General features: G+C 46.9%; 1 protein-coding gene across 4 annotated transcripts in view; it reads left to right on the top strand.

Annotated features, from left to right (window-relative positions):
- Positions 1-2,786: 2,786 nt before the first annotated feature.
- Positions 2,787-21,860, top strand: part of LOC147452659 (E3 ubiquitin ligase BIG BROTHER-related-like) — a 33,368-nt gene continuing 14,294 nt past the window's right edge. Inside the window, exons 1-2 of one of the 4 annotated variants that reach the window (XR_015188918.1) lie at positions 2,787-2,961; positions 3,304-3,494. Coding sequence is in view for 3 of the 4 variants with exons in the window: in XM_086518293.1 (XP_086374419.1) it covers positions 2,955-2,961; positions 3,304-3,494 (198 nt within the window). In the remaining variant the exon portion in view is untranslated. Of the gene's footprint in view, positions 2,962-3,280; positions 3,495-21,860 lie in introns of all 4 variants that reach the window. The other 3 variants (XM_086518293.1, XM_086518295.1, XM_086518294.1) reach the window with 3 other exon arrangements.

Raw genomic sequence — 21,860 nt, 5'->3', positions numbered from 1 at the left:
CAAGCGTATTTTGTTCCGTGTAAGAAAACACTCACAGCACATCAAGATGCACTTTTGTTTCTGAAGACTGTTTTTCCACATCATGGTTTGCCTAAAGTGATTATTTCCGATCGAGACTCAAAATTTTGTAGTGCTTTTGGACTACTGTATTTGAAAATCTTGGCACTACACTTGACTTTACTTCTGCATTTCATCCTGAATCTAATGGTCAAACCGAAGTCACCAACCACACTATTATTGACTTGTTAAAGGCTTATGTTTCCTCTCAACCTAAGAAATGGGATGACTACCTACATATTTTGCAATTTGCATACAACAACACCACTCACACTGCCACGGGTAAATCTCCCTTTGAAATTGTATACGGTCACTCACTTCCTACTCCTGCTTCATGTCTTTCTAATGTTGTGCCTGCCGCTGATGATTTCACTACTGACTTTCATGATATTTATGCAAGTGTGCATTCTGCCATTAAACACTCACAAGAACTTTACACCAAGCATGCTAACAAGCACCGCAAGGCACACCAATTCAAAGAAGGTGATCATGTTTTACTTCGCATCGAAAAACGAAGGATCAAAAGTGTTGATACTAATGTCTTTGTTAAGCTTGCTCCTCGTTTTTATGGACCTTTCAAAATTTCAGCTGTCATTAATGATGTTTCTTTTCGTTTAGAATTACCTGCACATTGGCACATTCACAATGCATTTCACATTAGTCTTTTACGACCATTCAGAGGACCCCTACCTATACACCACATTTACGAAGACCCACCTTCACTTGTAGACCAAGAAGAGCAACTCATCCCTGACAAAATAGTTGACCATGAGACCACCACTACACGCACTGGAATGGTTTATAACCGTTACCTTTTGACTTTCAAGGGCCACCCTAGAGAGGATGCCAAATGGATGCCTGAAAAGTTTTTTCGTAACTTTCCCAACCTTCTCCACACTTTCCATCACTCACGGTCCAGTTGATTTCTCTATTGAGCAACTGAGGATAGTTGCTATCCCTGGTGGGAGGGATGTTACGAGACTGGGCACCCTCCTGTTGTAGTGGTTAACTGCAATTGGGATAGCTGGGCGTAATGGTTAATTATGTGCTGTCTATTTATTTTACTAATTGAGTTGATGATGATTTTGTAGAGTGGAATGCGGGGAGTTGATGAAGAGGCGACGGCAATTATTCTTGGCCATTTTATAGTTGCACAGTATCTTAGAATTTCATTTCAATAAGCCACTATGGCTCTGTAAATATTTGTAGTGGGAACTCCTCTTATGGGTCATGCAAGAACTAATGAGCTTCACTCATTTACAAAAGTGAAGTGGTTGTAAAAGAGGGGCCTCAATTTTTGGCACCTCAAACTCAAAAATAATATATTAAATACCAACTCCACAAGAGAGGTGCCGTGGAGTTTGGGGCTAGATTTAGGCCTTTCTCTTGCAGATTCTCTTCTCTACTCTCTTAAGCTATGGTTATTTTGCTGTGTACTCTCTAATTTAGTCTCCATCTCTTACACATCTCTTACACCTCCTTACAAGCTTGTCTATATCAATTCTCTGTTTACTGTGTGTGTGTGTCATAGTCTAGGTGAGTGTGTGTGCTTGGAAATTGGAAGAAGAGGTGGACAGTTTGATGGTGATGGCTTGAAAGCTTATGTTGAGTACTTTAAGCGGTCGATCTCCCCCTCTTCTCCCAACAATATGCCATCTCTCATTTGGACCCCTTTACCATTGGCCCCATGGTGAGATAGATCTATAAGCACATGTCTATATTCTAACCCCTGGTTCCTGTTTATTCTCCCACATTAAATGACCAGTTTAATATGAGAAATATTTTATGACAGGGGGGACCTACTGGTTAAAAAAGAAGAAGAATGGAACAACGTTGTGTGGTCTTTGCAACACTTATAAACTTTCAAACATACTGACTCTACTCCACCCGCTTTAGCCCAAATCTCGCTAGATTCTATCTCAACAACAACGATTTTGGATATTGCAAGGCGCACCAAATTATAACCATGCAGCAACATCAATCTCGTGACATGTTGCTTACAACCATGTCCATCGAGGTAACCAGCGCACTAGGATGGTGCAGCTACAAACTACGCGACCCATATACTTAAAAACAAAAAGGAACCTGCCTCGTGTGCCACGTATCCCCCTCCAACTACTTCTCTCCGCGATCGTCGATACTAGCATTTAAAAAAAAATTTGTCACAATAGAGCATGACACTTTTTGGAAAAAAGTGTTACAATGACTTATTTATATTGCAATATATTTCAAAAGCATAAAAAATCATGACAACCAATATTCGATGGACCTCTTTAAAGAGAGAGGTACACAAATGTCAACACCTCAAAGATAAAAAAAAAATATTGAAAAAAAAATCTTTTTGCCATGTGACACTAATCTGCAAGCTTCATCCAATGGTCCACAATTGCACCAAAAATCCAATGCTTTACTAAGGACTCCTTATGTAGTCCAAAAACTGCCACGCGTCGACAACCACCAAAATTCATCGTTGCGTACTAAACTTCACTAGTGTAGCCTTCGGCCGCCTCTCTCTCTCTCTCTCCTTGCGCGCGCACTGTCCTCACTGTAGCCGGAGATGCAGGGCCACACTGCAAGATAAAGCAAATTGCAACACGTGGCACTGGAAAACCAGTCTCCTTAATATATAATATAGATAGTATAGATATAGGTATAGATATAGATTCCCCTCTCACGTCCCTTCCATTTTCAACTCATACCATTTCTTTCAAACGGAATCTTCTGGTGATTCTTTACGAAAGAAATGCTTCCAGAATCGTAGTAGTGGAAATCGTAGCTACATAGTTACAAACAGTTCGAAATGAAAATGTCCGTTAGCAGAAGCCCATTAATAGTAGACATCTTGGCTCTCAGTGACGTGAAAGCTCTCCATAGCTTCTTCACCAAGCAGCTTGTGCATGACAGGTATGCCTCTCTCTCTCTCTCTCTCTCTCTCTCTCTCTCTCTGCCTGCGTGCAATTTCTCTCTTTCTGTGCTATTTCGGTGCACAGAAAGAGAGACCCGTGAGGAGTTTTCTGAGCTAGGAAATGTTAGGTGCACACTCAGTTACTCGAGGGTTGATGAAAAATTATCCAGTAAGTTGATGTCTAGGTGTTGCCTGCACAATTCCATATCAAATTCTGAATAATTTTGTCTTATGAGCCCCTCAAATTTCTAAAGCTTTGTCACTGGAGATTTTTGTTCAAAAAGTGTTGCAGCCATGATCTTGTTCTACTCTTAACAGCCAAATATTGTGATGCAATATAGTAGATTTTGGAGCCATGGAAAGTTCTCGACGTATTGTTCTGGATGGAGAAGAGGTGCCTGAAGAGCTGTTCATGACTGAGATGCTTGATACAGGGGATTTCTCATCCCTTGAGGACAGCTCATCTATCCAGTCTGCGAGCTTCAGCCAGGCAGATGCTGACTTTGCATTGGCCAGGGCACTTCAACAGCAGGTGAGTGTGGGGTTTTTCTGGTTAAGCTGATACAAAATATGAAGAGTGTGAAAAGAAATGTGCTTTGGTTAATCTGACATTCAATGAACTTATTTCGATTGTAACCTCAGTGTTGCCTTCATCTAGAGTATGTTAAGTGTAAGACCTATGCCAAAGACATGGTATAAATACGCAGCATTGGTAGTCTTTCCTACTATCTTGATATGCTTCTCCTATTTGAAAATTCCACAACCGCAGTGGCATGATACAATAGATAATCAGAATGGCTGTGCATAGGGAAGGAGGTGTGTTTTGTGTATTAGAAAGACCCAAAGTCTACTTTCCTTCTTTGATGCATAAAATTGTCAAGGTCTCTTAAATGCCTAGTAATCAAGAAGGTTGCAAAGATTCAAATAGCCTAGCATAGTTGATCCACACACATGCATCCTTCTTGTGGAGATCAACATCCTTCTTGTGCTTGATGTCACCTAGGGGATTGGCACCTTTGTGAGCCGGTTCCTAGGACATGCATGTCCAAATAGATTCATTATATCAGTTAAAACCTTTGCATTAACCATAGTTACCCGGAACGCGGAACGGGAACGGCGACGGGATCCCCGCGGAACGGGGGAACGGCTAGGGTTCGGAACGGGAACGGCTCGGAACGGGAGGTATAAAAAACACCCAAATAGTGCATTTTTTAGTTTCTTGTGTTTAAATACAAGGAGTATTAGAGTGCTTTGACTCTAATACTCACAAAAAACTCGTTTTGAAGACCATTCAATCTTGCTATGACTAGATGATGTGAGAGAGAGAGAGAGAGAGAGAGAGAGAGAGAGAGAGAGAGAGAGAGGGAGAGGGAGAGGGAGAGACTCGAGAGAGTGAGAGGGAGAGGGAGAGATTTGAGAGAGTGGGAGGGAGAGGAAGAGAGCTTGAAGGTTTAAAGCTTTGAGCCTTGAGAGAGTGAGTCTTGAGAGGGAGAGATCTTGAGAGTGTGAGAGGGAGAGAGCTTGAGCCTTGAGGATTAGCTTGTGGAGAGAAAGGGGGAGGGGGGTGCATTTTATGAGTCCTTGAGGCCTTGCACACTTCAAAAAGAAGCCCAAACATTTACTTCAATTTTTTCAATTTTTGCCAAATTTGTTTGTAGCCGTTGGCCGTTCCAGGGGCATTCCGGAACGTTTTGGGGACGTTTGGAACGTTCCGGAACGGCCGTTCCGGTTTGCACTGGCCACCCGGAACGTCAAACGTTCTGGGACGTTTCGGAACGTTCGGGAAGGGAACTGCCCCCCTGGAACGCCGGAACGGGGGCTAGGGGGCGTTCCCCGGTAACTATGGCATTAACCTCTTTGCATAAATGATTAGTTAGTCAGCTGCTAAGATTAGTAGTATGCGTATTCATGTTCACATACAACACGATTAACCTCTTTGCATAAATGATTAGTTAGTCAGCTGCTAAGATTAGTAGTATGCGTATTAACGTTCACATACAACACGATTAACCTCTTTGCATAAATGATTAGTTAGTCAGCTGCTAAGATTAGTAGTATGCGTATTCATGTTCACATACAACACGATTAACCTCTTTGCATAAATGATTAGTTAGTCAGCTGCTAAGATTAACCTCTTTGCTCAAATGATTAGTTAGTCAGCTGCTAAGATTAATAGTATGCGTATTCATGTTCACATACAACACGATTTGCAAAGCACGATGTATGAGAACATGTGCATGCTCTGTCTAGTTTGTCTTTGTAGGTATACGTTGTTCAGTTCCAACTGAGTTGCTTGGCATAGAGATTTAACACATTGTAAAGTCCAGCCAGGCTAGGAGACCCCTCAAAATTGGTTAAAAAGTTTTTTTATTTGGGGGGGGGGGGGGGGGGGGGCAGCGGGGAGGGTCATTGCCATAAGTTGCAGAAGCAGTAGCAGTTCTCAAGCATCACATATGCTCCAGCGTATTGGACAGTGAAGTGCAGCTGCAATAGCAGACAGCAAGGGCAATGCTTTTCTAGCCGGATCCATCACGTAGATCTGGTATAATAAATGGGACGCCTAGTTTTCGTCTTCCGTGAGAGGCCCTAGGGTGTGGAAAATGATACTCCACCCGACCATCCTACCCTCTACTTATAGGGTGGTTTCCCTTAGCCCTTGGCCTTACATTACTCCCCCCTTGGAGAAGTTTCATTCTCGGAAACAAAAGTGGGGTATTTTTTTCTTAAGAACACAATGTTTTCCCTAGTGGCACCAGCGACAACAAATGCCTAGGGCACCCGAGAATGTGGCCACACCATTAACCTGCCTCAATTTGACTTTCCAAGTGACTGGGCTAGCTTGCAAGACCTGATAGAGCTGTCCCATCGGACGTGCAAAAAATGAGAGCAATTGTAGATGGAAATGGTGCACAATGCTCTCTAGTGGTGGGGTGCTTTGGATGCAGTATGCATGTGGACTCACAAGCTAGCTCAAACGGACAGACAATGTGATAACATGAAAATAGAACTGAAGAACAAGAAATGGAATAGTAGCCCAAACAACCACAGTCCCTTTAAGGCAACAAAGTGTACATAACCAAATGACCATACAAAGACTAGTTTGGTTGCGGCCAACTGTGCCTAGTCCATGACTACCACCACAAGGTACAATGGGGATGTAGAGACTGAGGTGCAATGGGTGCAAAAGTACACGACACAATTGAAATCACATTGTAACTACATAACAGGACTACAAGGCTCAAAGACCCAAATGAAGACAACCAAGCCCTGAGGCTAATGCCCAAAAGTGCGAGGCACGTGCTCCAAAATGTGACACATAGTGGACTCTCACACAAGGCAAGCCTATGCGAAGACTATCTAGACTCAAGACCGTCTCTGCTATCCACATCATGTTATATATATCCACAAGCCAAGGCCATCGCACAGCCACCACATATCTGTTGCTACTAGAAATATCTAGCCAAGGCAACTCTTGGCAATTGGAAATCTCTGATGCTAGTGGCCTATGGAAGCCCCTGGTGAGTCTGGCCATAGTCGCGAGGCTGGCCACAGGACGGCCTAGCCCACATCGCTCCTAGGCCAACCAAAGAACTGATGTGTGGTTGCTCCTGAATGATCTGGAAATGGTGGCCATAGGGTGGCCACACTCTGTATCATGAATGCTACCTCTTTGGCCATGGTGGTCCGAGCCCCACCCTGGCCGGCCAATGTGTCCACATTGGCCGCTTGCCAGTGGGGCGGTCTAAGGGTGCCCTAGCACGCGAAACAAGTATGGTCCAACTCGAAGAGAATGTCCTATGTAAGCTTAGTTTGTGTAGACGACAAGAGATACTCGTTGCTGCCCTCGCCTTCTCCCCTGCTCATGCTGTACACCCCCCTTCCCCGCCATCCTCCCCCCCCCCCCAAGCCCCCCTTGCGCTACCTGCCCTGCCCTACCTACCCACTGCCTGCACTTAGCACCAGCACACAGCCTGCCGCCCTCGTGCTGTCAGCCCTGCCCTGTCCTGCCCACTTGCTGCCTGCATCAGCACCAGCATGCATCAGCCTCAACGTGCAGCCCGCCTTCAGCATTACCGCCCCAGCCCGCCGCATCTCAGCCCCCCTTCCACCGTGCCTCAGCCCGCTGTCCATCCCAACTTCGCACTCGCGTTTTTTCCGCCGCCGCCCCCCCTCCCTCCCCCCCTGTCTGGCTCGGTTGATTTCGTCAGCATCTCCGTCGCGCTCGGCTAGCAGAGAACCACCGCTCGTCATCGACATTTCGCCCTTTCTTCATGGCAGCAGACACTGATGGAGGCTCATGCTCCACCTCAAAGGGACTCTCAGGAAGCCCCCTCGCCCGACCCCGCAGAGCCCACCATCCGGCTTGCTCTCTTGTCGACAGGGTAAGCAAGCCTCGCAGCAGAGGTGGAACGCCTGCAGGTGACTTCTGCCATTTGCAAGATTCTCGACACCAGACCCAATAGAGGAGAGGTGCGCGATCTTCTCGAGGCCCGCCTCCTCGTCGAGGTGGGCAAGATCTTGGATGTTCAGTTCCTCGGACGCGGCCACTATCAGATAGAGCTTGAGACCTCCGAGATGGCGTCCAAGGTCATCGCGATGAGTCCCTTGGCCATCAAAGCAGTTCAAGCGCACTTCCGACAGTGGAGGCATGGTTTCGATCCAGCTACAGATGTTATGGTAGAGGAGGTAGACCTACCCATCTCCATCTGCTTTCCCGGTTTGAGGAGGGAGTGCCTACCACTTTTGTCCAGGTTAGGCTCAGAGACTGGGACTGTCCTGGAGACACCTCGCACGGCAGCCTCTGTAGCTGCCAAGGCTGCCGGCATCTCCACAGTCCTTGTTCTGGTTCGGAATACCTACTCTCTCGAAGGTCATCCTACTCCCTAGGGTGAGTGGGGGTTGGTTCCGACAGAGCGTGGAGTATTCGGGCCTCCCGAATCAGCGTTTCATTTGCAGACAGATGGGCCATTTGGCTAAGGCCTGTCCTCGCAGGAGACCTCGACCTACAGCGCAGGCGCAATCTACAAGGTTGAGCATGCCCAATAGCCAGACACACCGGACGCACAGGTCGGTACCTCGACTGAGACCAACGATGAGACAACTGACGGTTGGCAGCAGGTTCCTGGCCGTCGCCGCCAAGGGAGGGCTCGCCCCACTGCTCCCCCTGGTGGCCGACCTTCTACAGCTCAGCAGCACTAGGTTCGGACAGGGAACCGTTTTGACCCCCTTCAGCAGGATCCGTCCACTTCAATTCCTCCACCTCCACCTCCACCTCCTCCTCCCTCAGACGCTGCTGCTCCGCCTCCCCCGCCTCCTCCCCCTCCCCCACTTTCACCTCCACCTTCGCCTCCTTTCCCCCCTTTCTCCCTGGTGGGGCCCACAGCCTCATCTCCCGACCCCTCCATCACTCCTCCTCAATCGTTCGCAGGGGATTGGACACGCGTCTGCCGCGAGGTGATCTCTTGGTAGTGCTTTCTCTACGAGCCGTGTGGCTCGAGAGGGATATCCCCACTTGAGGCCGTCTTTTTTGGTGCAAACTTCTCCTTTTGCGGCAGTCCCTAGAGGTTTGACTAGCTTTGACATTTGTAGACTCTGTGACTTCTTCGACTACAACTTCACTCGGTTTTTGGGTGACTCTTCTCCTGAACTGGAGGAGGCTTGCTTTCGCGTCCATGTCCTCTCTCTTGCAGCTAGAGGCATTGAGGCTTTGGACATAGCAGTGGGTTTCTCCTTCCCATTGTGTGCTAGGGATCACACAGAGTGGACCCAACACACAGTTCTTGATTGGCTCCAGACTCAGGCTACTGAGTTCTCACACCACACAGGGGACTTAGGGGTGAGGCAGACACTTTGGCCTCTGGCCAAGTTCAGCGTGATGCTTCCGGATGCAGTGGGTTGCAGGCACATTGTGGTGCACTTGTTTGCTGACACTCAGAGCCCTCCTTGTTATGTATTTGTACATGAGGATTCTTGGATAGAGGATGTAGCCCTTCGGGCTGCACGCTCGGCTTGGGCCTGGACGGGACAGTCACTTCTTTCGCATTTGTCTAGAGGTCGTTCGGATGTGGATTACTCCCCATCCAAACTGGCCTCAAAGATAGCGAGGTTGGCTACTGTGGCAACAACTGTTTTCTCCCACTGACTCCATGAGGATCATCTCATGAAATGTGCAGGAAATAGGAGGGCCCCAGTTTCAGCGTCAAAGGGGTCAGCTGCGTCAGGAGCTTCAGAGATGCCTTGTGGGTGGTGAGATTGACATTCCTATGCTACAGAGCATCGTCTTTGTGAGAGTCGCATTAGATGGTGTGGTCAGATTTTGCGTGGTCGCTATGAGACGTTTTGGTCCGCTGCATTTGGACCTGGAGGCATCCAGGGTGGGGTTTGTACGACTATTGCGGATTCTTTGCAGCAGGCCATTGTGGGGAGAGGGATTATTGTGCCAGGTAGGGCTCAATAGGTTACTATGTAGATTCAAGGTTGCCTCATGGGCTTCTTGAACATCTATGCGCCCAATGTGGCAAGTGCACGTGCAGAGTTTTGGTCCCATATTGCAGAGTCTCTGCCGCAAGCAGAGCAATGGTGCATTGGGGGTGACTTCAACATGTTGGAGGACCCCTCTGACAGGATTGGAGGTAACCATACGACTATGCATGGAGTTGAGTTGGAAGCTTGGGAGAGGTTATGTATGACTATGCGGGTTTCTAATGTGTGGCAACACTCTAGCTTTGTGAGGCCTCGAGACAGTCTGGCCTTCTCTCGTTCGGACCGCAGAGTGGGAGGAGTGAATCTATCTTGGATAGATCGCTTCTACACTAGTGACCATTTCTGTGACTTGGGTGGGTTTAGTTTGCATTCTGGCTGGAACTTCTTTTTCGGACCATGCACTAGTGATCCTCACAGTGACAGATAGACAGAGGAGGGGGAGCACGATGCTTCGCATCCCTGACAGGGTCTTGCTGGACTCTGCGCTCAGAGAGCGAGCGGTGGCTCTTTGGACAGAGGGCTTAGACTTGCAGGACTTTGCAGGACTCTCCTGCTGACAGAGTGGCCTTTGGACTTGCTGAGCTTAGTCGGCTTTTCTCCAGGAGTCTACGGTCCGCCTCGTTGCAGCAAGAGGAGCAGTTGTGTCTCGGACGGGGTGTTGCTTCCTTGCAGAGGATGCAGGAGCACGATCCAGATAGTCCTTGGTTCGAGGAGCAGTTGCAGCAGGCTCGCCAGGAGCTTGCCAACATAGAGGAGAGACTCCAGGAGTTTGCTTTTCATCGACAGGCATCTCAGTGGACCTAGGTGGGCGACAGAGTCACGGGCTTTCTTTGAGACAGTGGGGCCCCGACATGCGCATGCCAGGGTCAGTCAGTTGAGGAGGCCTGACGAGTCAGTTGCTTCAGAGCCAGAGGACATGCGTGCAGTTGCCACTGACTTTTACCGTGACTTGCTGGCAACAGAGCCTCAGGATGCAGGTGTGGGCACAGATGCCTTGTCTTGTGACAAAGGAGATGCGTCAGAGGCTTGAGTTGCCTCTTCAGTCAGAGGAGCTCCACGCAACCCTTAGAGCACTTGCCCGTGGTAGCTATCTAGGTGAGGATGGTTTGACTCCCAGTTTCTTCAAGTATTGGGACTTGCTTGCGTCAGAGGCTTGAGTTGCCTCTTCAGTTAGAGGAGCTCCACGTGGCCCTTAGAGCGCTTCCCCGTGGTAGCTATCCAGGTGGAGGATGGTTTGACTCCTAGTTTGTTCTTAGAGTACTGGGACTTGCTTGGGTCATATCTCTGCAGCGCTTTTCAGTACATTCTACACACAGGAGAGATACCTGACAGCTTGAGTGAGGGCTTGATTTACCTCATTCCCAAGGAGGTGACTTCTTGGATGAGATTCGACAGTGGCGGCCCATCATCATCCTCAACTCAGCCTAGAAAATTCTCGCCAAGGCTTTGAGTTTGAGGATTCAGCCATGGGACACAGACAGGTTTTGTCAAGGAGCGTAGTATCCTTGACAACATCTTCACTTTCTGGGAGGCATCTGCCCTCACGCGCCTCCGTGGTGAGGATCTGGTGATATCTTCTTCTCGATTTTGAGAAGGCCTACGATAGAGTTAACTGGGACTTTTTGGAGGGCACTTTACGCAAGATGGGCTTCTCAGATGCATGGATCAGAGGTGTGTCAGTTCTTTACAGACGGGCACACAGTCATGTTCTTTTGGCAGGTGGTAGAGGAGATTGTTTCATGCTCACACGTTCGGTCAGACAGGGCTGCCCTCTTACCCCCTTCCTCTTTCTGTTCTATGTTGAGGCAATGAGCAGGTTTTTGGCTTCATAGTAGGTTGGTCTTCGTGGCTTAGCGCTCCCTATTTGGGGAGAAGAGCTACTGGATGTTGAGTTTGCAGACGACTCAACGTTGTACTTGGAGGGCCAAGAGGCCAACCTTCACAGGTGTGAGCAGGCTCTTGAGACCTTTTGTTGTGCATCAGGCTCACGGATCAACTAGAGAAAGACAATGGCTTTCTCGGTTGGTAGTGCTCCTATGCCTGATTGGCTGCCGGGTGAGGGCTTCAGATGGATTCCCCCAGGGACTGCAGTTCGATACTTGGGCTGTCAGGTTGGCTTGGACTTGTCTCCTGAGCAACAGATAGCTCCCCATCAGGAGGAAGTTTTTACATTGGAGTTCTGCACGACTTTCTTTGGCAGGCAGAGTTGTAGTGGCCAACCACGTGTTGTTGGCTACTATGTGGTACATCACTTCTTGTTGGATCTTTTCGAGTTCCTGCATCAGCCAGGTAGAGAGGCTGATTAGGAACTTCCTTTGGTCAGGGCGTGCACTCAGATAGCCCGGGCCAAAGTGGCCTGGTAGGTCATCACTCTTTCTTGTTCTCAGGGAGGGTTGGGGATCATAGACCTAGCACAACAGAGTAGAGCCCTTCTTGAAGTTTGTTGTCAGAGGATTACTTCCAGGGGAGGAGCTCTGGAAGTAGTTTTTGCTGCAGCGGCTTAGTGCTAGAGTACCTCTGGCTGGAGGGCCCTGGCGACCTTCGACTAGATGGATTTTCACAGAGATGCGCAGAGTTGGCCTGAGCAGGAGACTGGAGGACCGTTTCTCTGAGTTTTCTCTGTTTCTGGGAGCAGCTGTGGAGAGGCCTGGAGCAGCATCAGCCTGCTTGCACAGAGGAGCGTTTGAGATAGCCCCTGGTTTGGAACCCCATGGTTAGCACTCAGAGAGGCCACTTGGTTGGTAGTAGGCCTCATGTTTCTTGGGGTCCCATGGCAGAGGGTCCAGCACGCACTTTAGGTGATTGGCTACAGTTTTTAGGTTTGTCAGAGGAGCTTCAGAGCATCCAACTACAGGGCATGAGAGGGGTGCAGACCATGTGTCAGGACATCAGAGAGGAGCATCAGCCTACTTGCACAGAGGAGCGTTTGAGACAGCCCCTGTTTTGGAACCCAATGGTTAGCACTCAGAGAGGCCACTTGGTTGGTAGTAGGCCTCATGTTTCTTGGGGTCCCATGGCAGAGGGTCCAGCATGCACTTTAGGTGATTGGCTACAGTTTTTAGGTTTGTCAGAGGAGCTTCAGAGCATCCAACTACAGGGCATGAGAGGGGTGCAGACCATGTGTCAGGACATCAGAGAGGCAGTACCTGCTGAGTGGCTCACACCTCTCGAGTCAGCAGCACCCAGATGGATGGGGGCCTTCAAGCGACTTAAGGTTCTCATCGCAATTCAGGCTTGCTCAGAGACTATACCCTCCCTGTTTTTCGAGCTACAGGGTGAGGGTCGCTTACACCGAGTTTCAGTAGAGGCCCCACAGGTGACAGAGTGTTGTTTTCAGAGGATCCGAGTTGTGGGCATCTGTGGGAGGACTTGTGTCATAGATCCCGACCCTGCAGCTCTTGAGAGTGGACACTGGAGGTTGTGGCTTGGGAGTGCTGTCCATTGACACGAGTGCAGTGGGATCCTGGAGAGTGGTTTTGGAGGGACCCTTTCTCCTCGGTCGACCATCTAGGCGTCCCCTTCTTTCAGAACACTGTTCGACTGGGACGTCACATACTGGCAGCGCGGAGAGAGGCTCGTCCTGCTGCAACACCTCGTTGGCAGGAGGTGGATCTCACAGTTGAGTTCTTGTCAGCTTTTTGGGAGAGGTTGTGGGACTCTAGATAGCCGTGGCGAGTCACTTTGTTCCAGTGGTTGGTTGCACATCGAGCTACAACAGTTGGGAGCTGGCTAGTACATAGTGGTCTCTCGACAGCATGTGCAGCCTGTGACCATCCTGTGGAGAGTCAGTGCCATTGTCTTTAGGATTGTCCTTTGGCACAACAGGTTTGGCTTCGTGTCCTTTGGCTGATGCCAGCTCTTTCCACGGCACGGCAGTACACTTGGGAGGCAGTTGCTTGGTCCACTCTCACGGGCCCGGCACTTCAGTTTGAGCTATCCTCCACCAGCAGGATGATAGTGACGTAGGGGGGACGACCTACACTCCAACCTGCTACAGAGCTTACTCCACAAGAGTGGTGTAGTGAGAGAGAGGAGTGTTGGGAGCTCATCTGCGGCCTGACACTCTCGTTCATCTGGCGGGCCTGCTGCTTCCGCATCTTTGAGGCTCGCCCTGTACCACTAGCAGGACAGTTCGAGAGACTCCAGGGCAGCTCCGACCGAATGTGGGAGCATAGAGAGGCTTCCTTCAACTCTGGCGCCCTGGGCCTTTCTTCACCATGGTCAAGGGTGTGCTGAGGTGGCACTACCGCCCACCTGGGTGGCTTTTCCCTCCTCCCATCTCTTGATTTAGCCTCATTGTACATATGTTGTTTTTCATTGGGAGAGTCTCCCCCTTATGTTTGTTGTAGCCTCTCTAGCAGAGGTGGTTGTAGCTCCATGGGCAGTTTCAGTAACTAATAGAAGGATCTTTTTCTTGGAAAAAAAAAGTGTAGCCCTGTGTATACCTGTAGCCCGGCTACACTGTAGCCCCGCTACAGTGCAAAAAAATCATTTTCATTTATTAGTAGCCATAGCTAAAAATACTATATTTAACTAGGGAATTTCCTAGTGATCATTAGCGTTGATTGGTACTGAGAGGCGGAAGTGAAAAAAATAGACCCGGTGGCCTCTACACCAAGACTATGCACAATGGCCTCATCATGGGGAATACACAATAGGGGCACCACCTAGCAAGATATGCGGCTAGGACGCATACATATATACACAATGAAGCATGCATGGAAACAATTTCAAGATCCACGTCCAAATGTGGAATGGGGTGGTCGGAGAATAAGGTGAGAGGAGTGGTGAGTGAGTGAGAATGGGCTCGCTACGCATGCATGTAGTAAGGAAGATAACGAGGTCAGGGATACATGCAAGTATGCTCACTTCTCATACAAAAGGTGGCGAATCCGCACACCTTAAGATGGAAGTAGCAAGATGATAGGAATATAAGAGAGAGAGAGAGTGTGTGTGTGTGGTGGCGAATCCGCACACCTTAACGTAAGCAGAAAAAAAATGGCAAGGAACAAGCATATACCATACTCACAATGAGATGTATCCAAAGCGACACAAAGTATGGCACCAAGATGGAGTGTGTTGATTGCTTGCAAAAGATGAATACAATAGGTAGCGTATGGAAGGAAAATGAGAAGGGAACAAGATCGTAGGAGGCATAATGGAGAGATGGGAGTTGATGGCGAGGAATATCATGAGTGTGTCCACCCTTCTTCTTCTTGAAATTGTGCCTTCAACCCTTTATTACAAGTGGTGTGGAGGTGTGGTGCTCATCTTTTGTGCATGGTGATGGTGATGATGATGGTGTTGTGATTATGTGATTAGGGTTCATGCTACAAGCATGTAGCACAAGAGTGTGTATGGATAGGTGTGTGTGTGTGTGTGTTCTCCCCCCCCAAGTGAGCTCTCATGGCCTCCCTTATATAGGGAAGGAAGGAAGGATTTAGCAATATTTCTATTTGAGGTGAGTGTCCCTCTTTGGTGACTAAGAAAATGGGGTGCATGTGACTGTGGCTCCCATCTTGTCTCCTCATTATTTAAAATACCAGAGTCAATAGAGAGAGAAGAAGAGAGAATGTGGGTAGGATGTAGAGGATAGGAAATATTTACAATAGTCTAGCTTTGGATAGATATAAGCCTATTAGGGAGAGAAGAGAGAGGTAAGAAAAATATAAGAGAGGTTGTCGAAGGTGGATATTTGTTGATGAGGATGGATCCTCCCAAAAATGGTGATAGAATTACTTTAGACTAGCCAAGACCTCATTAAAAGTGCCTTGTCTCTTGTAATCATGCTTGAAGACTTGTAGAACCATAGCCATTCTAGAAAGAAGGAAAGCGGGGATGGCTTGTGTCACCATTACACGAGAAAACTGGGATCCACTACAAAAATCATATCTCCGTGTTCATAACTCCAAAAATTCTGAAAAAAATTGAGCTAAAAGTTGAGATCACGAGCTACATCTTTCATGTTGAACGCTCCTTCAGATTCGGGGTTCTTCTTTACTTAAAAAATTCAGCCAAATAATGTATTATTTGTGGCTGCAAAAGTCTTTTGGTGGTCCCCTTTGAGTGGACTTCTCTCTTGCCTTCAAGTGTAAGCTCCTTTATGTGTATGAAAACATGACCTAGAGTGTTGAAAAGATTGGCAATCATCTAGATGGAGGTATTATTGAAATTTGAAAGTGGGGTTGAGGTTTGAAAATGAAAACTAGTGAATAAAATATTTGGTAGAGTGGAATAATGTATATTCATGAAAAAAAATATATTAGAAAATACTAGAATATATATATATTTAATATTTAAGGTCAAAAGAGAGATCAATAAAGAAAGCTTACTTATTATGCTACATCGTGATTGATTAGCATAAGTATTATTTATTTAATAAAGGCTAAAACGTTTGTGAAAAAGGAAGAAAAAATTAAAAGTAACTTATATAATGGGAAATATTTTGATAAAAGGGCAAAAATATATGGGGGGGTTCCCATGCATGGAAAAGCTTGCCTCATTAGCCCTCCCCCTAAGGCTAGAGGTATTCATGCCTTTAGCGTTGTACCTGATTCTTCTTCAATTGAGGTGGAGTCGTCTCCCTCCTCGGGGATTTCCATCATAGGTGTTTGATCAAATCTCAAAAAGTACTGCTTCAACCTCCATCCATTGACACGTGTTTTGTGGAGCCTACCATCTGCATCCATCAATCGGTAACTGCCATTGGCGTAGCGCTTTCTAATGACAAATGGCCCTTCCCATCTGGGTGAAAACTTTTTATCCTTCCTAGTGTCAAACCTGTTATCATACTGTAGGACCAACATACCTTTCTTGAGACCTTTTGCCCTAAGTCCCTTGTTGAAGGTAAGTCGACGTTGCTCTGCCTGTGCTGCATAATAGTTGATAGCATCTTCTCTGTCTAGTTGAAGCCTCTCTAGATCAAGAATGTGGTTGTGGAGATGAGCATTAGGACGTTCCACCTGCCCGGCTAGCACCCTGAGACTAGCCAATTGTACTTCAATGGGTAAAATGGCTTCCTTACCAAACACCAAGTGATATGGTGTGAACCCAAGGGATGTGCGAAATGAAGTGCGATAAGCCCAAAGTGCAGCCATAAGATGCTTGTCCCAATCACTTTTGTGATTGTTTACATGCTTAGTGATGATCTTGCAGATCATACCATTTACCTTTTCCACCAAACCATTGCATTGTGGGTAGTAGGGAGTTGAGTGTCGTCGTGAGATACCTAACTTCTCCATTAGCTCTCCTACAAGGTCTCCTCTAAAACCTGGTCCCCTGTCAGAAATTATTTCAAGAGGAGTGTCAAAACGGCAACAAATGTTTTCAAATACGAACTTAGCCACTTCCTTAGCTGTAATCCGGGTGGTGGCAACTGCTTCAGCCCACCTGGTCATGTAGTCCACACCCATGATGATATAAAATTTACCTGATTGGCTCCTTGGCAAAGGCCCAATAGCATCAATTCCCCATTTCTCAAATGGTCCATATGAGATTATAGGAGTCTGTGGCTCATATGTGAGCCTCCTATCCCCTGCCTTTTGACATTCCTTGCATGTTTTACACCAATGATGCACATCCCTATGTAGACTAGGCCATACAAACCCGACTTGTAGAATCTTTCTACTAGTGATGTCAAGTGCAAAGTGTCCTCCGCAAACACCATCATGGCAACTTGAAATGATTTCAGTGATTTCTCTAGAGAGAGGTACACGCCTAAGAATTTGATCCTTACCCTTGTAGTAGAGGTCGTCATTGATAAGGCGGTATTTTGTTGCCTTGCGCACAAGCCACTGCTTTTGGCCCTTAGTAAGATCCTTAGGACACTCTCCTGTGTCCAAGAAACTCATGATGTCAGGCATAGCATCGCTACCTAGGAAGAGAGGCAGCTTCAACTTGATAGCACCCACCATTGAAACATCTTGCAACTTCTCTCTAGCTAGAGCATCTGCTTCTTGATTTTCTGCTCGAGGGACATGATGTAATCGTACAACTTGAAATTTCCCTAAAAGTTCCTTGACTTTGTGCAAATGGCCTAGCAAGATATGATTTTTACAAGCCCAAGTTCCTTGTATTTGTTTTATTAAAAGCATGGCATCACCAAATACATTTAACCGTTGAATGCCTTGTGTCACACACCACTCTAACCCAAGAGTTAAAGCTGCATATTCTGCCTCATTGTTAGAGTGAGAATCCAAGAGATTCCCAATGGAGAAAACCTTGTCCCCTTGCTTGTTGAAGATGACAATGCCTGCTGCAGCTTTGTCCACTTTCCTCTTGTAGGCTCCATCAAAGAAAAGAGAGTGAGCCTCCTCTACCTTAGGGACTTCCAGCACGGGTGTAATATCTTGATCATTTGGCTTTATCTTTAGCTTCTTTTCATAGTGGCGATGAGTGAGAATACCTCTTAGACTGGCCCTTGTGGAGTTCTCCACTTGCATTGTGTAGTCAAAACTCTTGTAGCCTTGTGAGCCATTTGGAAATCCTAGAAGAAACATCCATGTGCTGCATTACATAAGGAAATACTTCTTCCATTGTTAAGATTATGAATGGTCTAGACAATAAATAAGAGCGAAATTTGGTGGTAGCAAACATCCACTGCCGTGTATCCCTTTTCTGATGGAGTCATCATTCGACTAGAGAAGTAGATAGGACGCATGAACGAAGTTTGAAGATCCTTTTGCATCAATACAGCCCCAAGTGTGTCATTGCCCACACTAGGGTTTACATAAAATGGCTCGTCCCACTTTGGAGGTGCTATGGTGGGAAGTGAAGCTAGAATTTGTTTTACCTCATTGAATTGTTGTTCATTTTCTTCACTCCAAGTGAAGATCTCTTGATGGGTAACTTGTTGTAAAGGGAGAACCACTTGGGAGAGCAAGTGAATGAACCTACTCAAATACTTCACCTTTTGAAGAAACGAGACCAATTGCTTTGTTGTGGTGGGAGAGGTCAAAGCCACCAAGGCTTGAACCTTGCTTGGGTCAGCTTCAATGCTGTTGGCCGAGATCACATGGCCAAGAAGAGTAACCTTGCTTTCACCAATGTGGCATTTCTCCACATTGAGTTGGCCACCCAAGCAGCTAGCCTAGCTAGACCTTCAAAATGAAGAGAGCGAGAGCTATAGATGCAAAAGTCATCAATAAAAACACGGATTGATTTTCCAAAGAATGGCTGAAAAACAAATGTCACATATCGCTGAAAAGTGGCTGGAGCATTAGTGAGACCAAAAGGCATAACTCTGTAAGCAAAACATCCCCATGGTGTGATGAAGGTTGTCTTCTTTTGATCTTCTTCGACGATGCTAATTTGGAAGTAGCCTGAGTAGCCATCACATACCGTGTAGCGCTCATGTCCTGCTACCTCATTGAGTATTTCGTCTTGAAAAGGAAGAGGAAAATGGTCCCTCTTTGTGGCTGCATTAAGAGGCTTGTAATCAACACAAACCCTCCACTTACCATTCTTCTTTGGTGTGACTACCACTGGAGAAACCCACTCTGAGTCTTCAACAGGATAGATAAAACCGGCTTCTAGCAATTTCCTCACCTCTTTGAGTAGGGCGTCTTGTTGAATTACTCCTAGCCGCCTGAGCTTCTGCACTACAGGTTTACTTCCCTCCTTGAGCTTAATGTGATGTTGAACTACTGTGATGCCAGTGATTTTATCATATTCATCAATGAACAATGTGGTAAAATTACTTAGCATCAAAATATAATCTTCACGCTCCTTCCCACACAACTCACTAGAGAGCATTTGATGTAGCTTACTTGCTTCTACCAGAGGTTGTATACTTGGTGTCTCCCCTTGGCTTGATGATGAGGCATCAGGTTGCTCCATCTTCTTAGGGTCCTTGAGAATGATCCCCATCACCTCAATGCTACTGTCACTTTCTTCACTCACTGTTGACTCCTCCTCTGAAGTGGTTGAAGAGTCACCACTAGAAAACTCATCCTCGGAGGTTTCTAGATCCATGTCGCATTGTTGACCTATCTTCATGTCGTAAATTATTGGCCTTCCTTTTGCATCCTTCATCTGGATTATGCCGGTGTCCCAGTCCTGCTTAGCTCTCATAGCCATAAGCCAAGGCCTCCCTAGAATGATAGGATAGCCCTCCCCTTTGTGTGGCATGACAAAGATATCCACATCTACCTCGGTGTTGAATGCCTTTATTCTAACTGTATTTATGACACCAACACATTGAACTTTTAAATTATTTGCCATTTTGGCTCGGCATGGTGCCGGCCGACTCACCTCTAAACCCAAACGGTGCATCATTTTTTCACTCATGACGCATATTTGTGCGCCACCATCGATGTAGATATTGGAGATGTGTTGTCCTTTGATGTAAGCATCCATCACTGGTAGTATGTCGTCTAGATTCCTCCCGGAGATAGCCCCAGCTATCTTTGGCTTTGGTCGCCTCGTGTTAACCATCTTTGTCCATTGTCTCCTCACCCTAGGTGCTAGGTGGAGTAACTGGGGCCAGGTGATTTTTGGGCCCTGCACAGAAACATCTTGAACCAAATCATATGGTTTAGAACATTCACCCAAAGAGAAATCTACAATGTCAATTTTACGTCGTGACTTGGACGGCTTTTTGCTAGATTCCCCTTTATTCTTCATCTTTTCTTCCTTTTGAGAAGATTCACCATGCCTAGCGCGTTTTACCCCAATGGCATCTACTCCTTTAACCTTGGTCTTATCCTTCTTCACTTTCTCCTTTCCCTTACCTTCAAGACTGATGACGCTTACTGTTTGATTGCCAACTGGTGGTGGAGGTAAGGGTGGAATGAGAGGTTGTGGTGGTGGTGGTGGTGGTTGTGGTTGAATCGGTGGTTGTAAGATTTGCACGGGTGGTGCTTGTCGTGGTGCCCTTGGTGGTGGTGGTCTTGCTTTTGGTGGTGAAACCTGGTTTTGTCTGGCTCCTCTGTTGAAATTCTGCCTCCTTGGTTGTGGACAATAGTACATGCCATGACCATCCTCCCCACAATTGTAGCAGTGGTATTCTTGGTTTTGCCTTCGTTGTCCTCTCCCTTGCTCTTGGTTGCGATTGTGTGCATGCCCTTGTTGTATCAAATGGACTGAGAGATTCTCAAGTTGATAGGTGATTCGGTTGAGCAGGTCTTGCTGATCTTCAATTGGTTCTTGTGGTTGAATCCTCTGGGCGACTGTTGTAGGTGGTGCTAGAGGTGGTGGGGTCCTAACGGCTTCCTCTCTATCGATATTCCTGGCTTGTAGGCGCAACTTCTTGTCTTTAAGGCGGGCCACTTCAACTGCTAGCTCATACGTAGCAGGAAACCTTCCCTTCACCTTCTCTTTAAGAGTTGGCCATAACCCAGCCACAAATCGATCCTTCTTTAGGAAATCAGGTGCCCCCTCATCTTCTCTTAGCGATGCAACCCATCGCCCCCATAAATCTACAAACTTTGACTCATATGATGTGTATTCCAGCATACTGCCCTGCTTCAACTCTGTCAACAATTTCCATAGCTTCTCTGATGTTGTGTCCTCTCCAAAACGCTTGACAAAGGTTGCCCTTAATAAGTCCCACCGTTCCTTGGTTTCTTGTGCCAAGGCATTGTACCATGATCTTGCCTCCACCTTCATTAGAAGTGGGAAGATGCGCAAGCGCGAAGCATCATCATCTCTCGCAGAGATGACACATGCTATTTCCAAGTTGTCTAGAAAGTCTGCAGCATCCTCGCCCACCTTACCAGTAAAGGTTGGAAATGCTACACTTGCCATGATTACTGAGAGAGAGCTAGAAAGACACTTCTTAACTTGCAAATTTTTTTTCTTCTTTACAAGGAGGCGTGTATACCCTATTATACTAGGACATAGATTAAAACTCCAAACGGTACATTGCCTTGTACCAAAGGTAAAACAAATGGCTGATCTGATGCCAGAACCTCAAAAAACCGCTCCCCACCCGACATGGTGTTAATGACGTGCTGGTAGTGAATCTTCAAGTCCAATATTACCTGGATTGAGCGTACACGTGTTGGTATGTGTGATCTGTCTTGAGGTAGGTTGTCCTGATTCATGTGAAGCTTAGAGGTGCTTAGTCACTGTCCAAGCTTGTAGGAGAGGGTGGTGTTCTTTCCTGAAACAAACTCAGTAGATCCCTAGTTTCTCTAGTGAGAGTGTGAGCCAATGCTTCTGTTATCTGTGCTGCAGCATCAGGTGCGACTTGAAAACTGACTATGATAATTACCTCGGTGACTTGAGTTACCTGATTCTCAAAGTAGAATAGTGTTGATTCTCTATTGTGCAGAGCTCCTTCCATTTTGTTGTTGTTGGTTGGTTGTAGGTTGCGGACATGGTTTCCACCTTCTCCTTCTTCTTCTTGGCACTTGGCCTATGTATATCCACTGGGTTTGGCGCGTTGGTTGACTCTCCCACTTCAAATCGATTA

This window comes from Adiantum capillus-veneris, chromosome 8, assembly GCF_014529385.1.
Source record: "Adiantum capillus-veneris isolate H3 chromosome 8, ASM1452938v2, whole genome shotgun sequence".
Classification (NCBI taxonomy): Eukaryota; Viridiplantae; Streptophyta; class Polypodiopsida; order Polypodiales; family Pteridaceae; genus Adiantum; species Adiantum capillus-veneris.
Note: the sequence above shows the minus strand (reverse complement) of the source record. Positions and strands in the feature narration are given on the sequence as shown.